At 36.4% G+C, this 3,701-nt stretch overlaps 1 protein-coding gene across 1 annotated transcript; it reads left to right on the forward strand.

The window, feature by feature from the left end:
• The first annotated feature begins 608 nt into the window (after positions 1-608).
• Positions 609-1,763, forward strand: LOC140143982 (neuropeptides capa receptor-like). The gene has a single exon (XM_072165813.1). The coding sequence runs from the start codon at positions 609-611 to the stop codon at positions 1,761-1,763; it is 1,155 nt and encodes a 384-aa protein (XP_072021914.1).
• Positions 1,764-3,701: the final 1,938 nt, after the last annotated feature.

Raw genomic sequence — 3,701 nt, forward strand, 5'->3', positions numbered from 1 at the left:
AGAAATATGATTTCCATGAAACTAGTGCTTTATTTTCTTGCCAAATAAATTTACATGGCTTAACATTTATTATTTGGAATTAAATTTAGGTTATTTTGACTAGACCATCTATGCATTTTAGACTGAAATATATTTAATGCTCGTATTGTGAATGTGACGTGTTAAAACTAACATAATTTGATCAAAACTTCAAAACTCATTTCCCTGGAAGAGCAGCAAGAGCAAATCATATTAGCTTTGAATTATTTTTGGATACATTCAGTGCGTCGTTCAGTAATAAGAAAATAATTTAATGGTGAGTTGTACATGTTGTAAAATAAGCAAATAAAATTACTATTCAAATTATTTTTAGTATCCTTCCGTGTCTAACTCTGTCATAGTTGTGTTACTGGTTTTACTTGGTTTATAACATGCTATAAGATAAAGAAACATCCATTTGGCTGTGCGTCAACCATTAACATCGGCTTTGTACATAGAACCGCCATTGCTAGTCAATGATTTTACCAGGAATCGTACCATTTACCCAGGTCTTAAGAATATGCAGGGGTTCCTTTACATTCTGGCTATTAATTCATCCTAGAGTATAACCAAACTTGCTCAATTCGACGATGAATACTTTTAACATTTCTAATACAAATATAGCTTATCCGGGCACCCCTGATGGGGAAACTACCATTTTTGACGACAATGGTTGTGCGTCGACCATTAACTTAAGCTTTGTATCTGACACCGTCATTGCAGATCAATTGCTTTACCCGGAATCTGTACGTATTCTTACCACATACATCGTACCATTTATCCTGACCTTCGGGCTTCTTGTCAACTTCTCTTTTCTCTTCACACTGGCACGTATAAAAAGCATGAGAACCATCACCAATGCGTATCTGGCGAATCTTTCCATAGCTGATCTTTGCTTCATTATCTTCGTCGGTCTTCGCTACATCTGGACAATCGCTAATTCACCATATGTGTTCACGAATCCATTCAATCAAGACGCTGGTTGTATCTTGATGGATGGCATCGTGTACCTCGCCTACTTTGCCTCCAACGGTATAGTAAATTTGGTAAGCTATGAAAGGTACTTAGCTATTTGTCATCCACTTAAGTACAGATATTTCAATAGTAATAAACGTACAGCTAAGATGGTTGTTATCACATGGCTCATCGCATTTGCACTTGCTGCTTCCATGGCTCCTAACGCTATTCACGCAGAGTGTGTCCGTGTACTATGGCCCGATCGACAACAGTATCATAATTTACCAAGAGCGTTGTATCGGTGCTCGCCAATTTCGCCGATTTTTATGAATTATCCAATAATTTTACAAACGATCTGTTTTCTTATTACATTCTGCGCCAATCTTTTGTTATACACGCTGATTATTTGGACTTTAATGAAACGCACAGATATAAGTGAAACTTTGCAGCAGATGCCGAATAAGATACAGAAGGTTAACTCACAAGTGGCACGCATGCTGGTTCTCAATGCTGTGGCTTTCTTTGTATGCTTGATGCCATTTCAGCTTTACCAGCTTCAGAGACTTTTTGAGAATCTAAGTGATGGGAGACTCGTTCTTCTAACAAAGGATAAAAGTGTGATGTTGTTCTGGATATCAACAATTTTGAATTGTATCAATGCCTCGATTAATCCTGTCATATACAATATCGTTAATCCAAGATATAGGAGGGCGTTGATGGAGGCGTTTGGATGCTGTCGTGTATCTCAACAGCAGAATAAGAGTAATTCGTTGATGAAGCCGTTATAGGGACAATAGGTGTAGAATTTAGATTAGAGTATTAATCCTGAAATCCGATTTACATCCAATCTTAATTTTGATCCAGGTTAAGAGGTAAGGTAATTTAGGGTCAGCCTGTGTTAAAGGGGTTCCTGCTTCGATTATATTGCACATATGGATATGTTATAGCACCTGTTAAAGTGCAGTTTGAATATATAAGTAAATAATTTTGAAGAATCATTACATTTAGTTATCGTTTCGGAAGAAAAATATACCCAGTGAGCACACCTGACGTTGAAATCACGTTGAAATCGCGTTGACATTTCGACGTCAAAATCAATTTCGCCGTTGAAATCAGGTTGAAATCACGTTGTATTTGCAAATGGCCTTCAACCTGGTGGATTTCAACCTGATTTCAACCTAGAGGTTGATTGAAATCAGGTTGAAATTTCAACGTTGTATCAACGTCGAAATTTCGACCTGATTTCAACTAGCCTCTAGGTAGAAATCAGGTTGAAATCAGGTTAGGTTGAAACCTCGACGTTGTATCAACGTTGATTCAATGCCGAAATCCTAACCTGTGCCCACTGGGTATTCATTACGCTATAGACAGCTTAAATAATTTGCTCTGCCTTATCAACGTTTTAGTTGAGAAGTAAGGTAATTAAACCAATTTCTATTACCCCCACGACCCATTATTCAAAATCGCGCATTGTGATTTGTTGAAACGCGTCACGTGAAAGACCATTAATTAGCAATAAAGTGGCCAGGGCAACGAACTTTATGTTCTACTCGCATCACAGCGCACAGCAAATTGCGATGCAGAATATTAGCGTCGTTACGCATTCTACGCAAAGCATTACGCTTAGTTACGCGTTCTGCAATACTCGCTATCACTTACGCTTTGGCTACGCGTAGGCGCTCCACCTTCAGGTAAACAACTTGAAATATTTGTGCAAAAAAATGTGATATTTTCTCTTTAAATTGCACTATTTTGTGGTAATAGAATAGAAATAAAGGGTGCAGCATTATCCTTTACACGCAAATAATGTGTCCTTGGCAGTAAAAACGTTTAAATAATTTCGTTTTTACTGCCTCGAACACATTATTTTCGTGTAAAGGATAATGTATTACCCTTTATTTCTTAAATAATACTTTAAGCATGAAACCTCTAGCCAACTGTTACCTATACTTTACATTCGATTAATCAGCGAGGAAAACATTTAATTCATAATTGATCGCCATGAATATGCATTTAAAACGTTGCCACCATTGTAAAACGTGGTGAATCGACCGGCTACTGGTTAATAAAACGAACTGGAAACGATGTGTAGATTTGGTAGGAATTTACCTTCTTCTTTTACTCTCTTCATAATACAGATATAAAAGATACAAAGTCATCAAATCATAAAATCATAGAGTGAATCCATTTTGTAGCGTGTCGGTTCGGCGATAGAGTGTGAGAGAGAGTTCTCTCAGCACGCGCCACGGATTTTTGTTCCCGTCTCCCATTGTTCGAAACTGGTTCCTACTGGATCGGAATATATTTAGTTATGAAAAGGATCGGAATCGATCGGAATGCAAATGGTATTTCTATTCCTTTTTTTTGTTGTAAATAATAACATTACTAAAAAGGTCGATTGCCCTCAACATTCAGCACTGTTACACAATTCCCCTTCGTTCAAGATGATGTCCTCATCAGTCACATAACATTCATAACATTGGGTCATATGTAACAAGCAATATGCTGTAAAATGTTTTTAAAATTATTTTTTTATTTCGTGAAAAGATTCGTTCTTTGCGACATAATACATTTCAAATACGATTGAAATAAGTTAGTTACAGTATTACATTCATCTTTTTAATTATATGATTGAAATCTTAATATTCCCAATCTAAAACATTTAATTTTGAATATCTTATCATTCTAAAACAGCTTTCATGACCTGTTTCCTTATTACAATGAGT

Source organism: Amphiura filiformis, unplaced genomic scaffold (assembly GCF_039555335.1).
Source record: "Amphiura filiformis unplaced genomic scaffold, Afil_fr2py scaffold_35, whole genome shotgun sequence".
Taxonomy (NCBI): domain Eukaryota; kingdom Metazoa; phylum Echinodermata; class Ophiuroidea; order Amphilepidida; family Amphiuridae; genus Amphiura; species Amphiura filiformis.

What these genes read in the sequence shown, in the direction of transcription:
- LOC140143982 (XM_072165813.1), top strand. Translation starts at nt 609, where the DNA reads ATGAATACTTTTAACATTTCTAATACAAATATAGCTTATCCGGGCACC.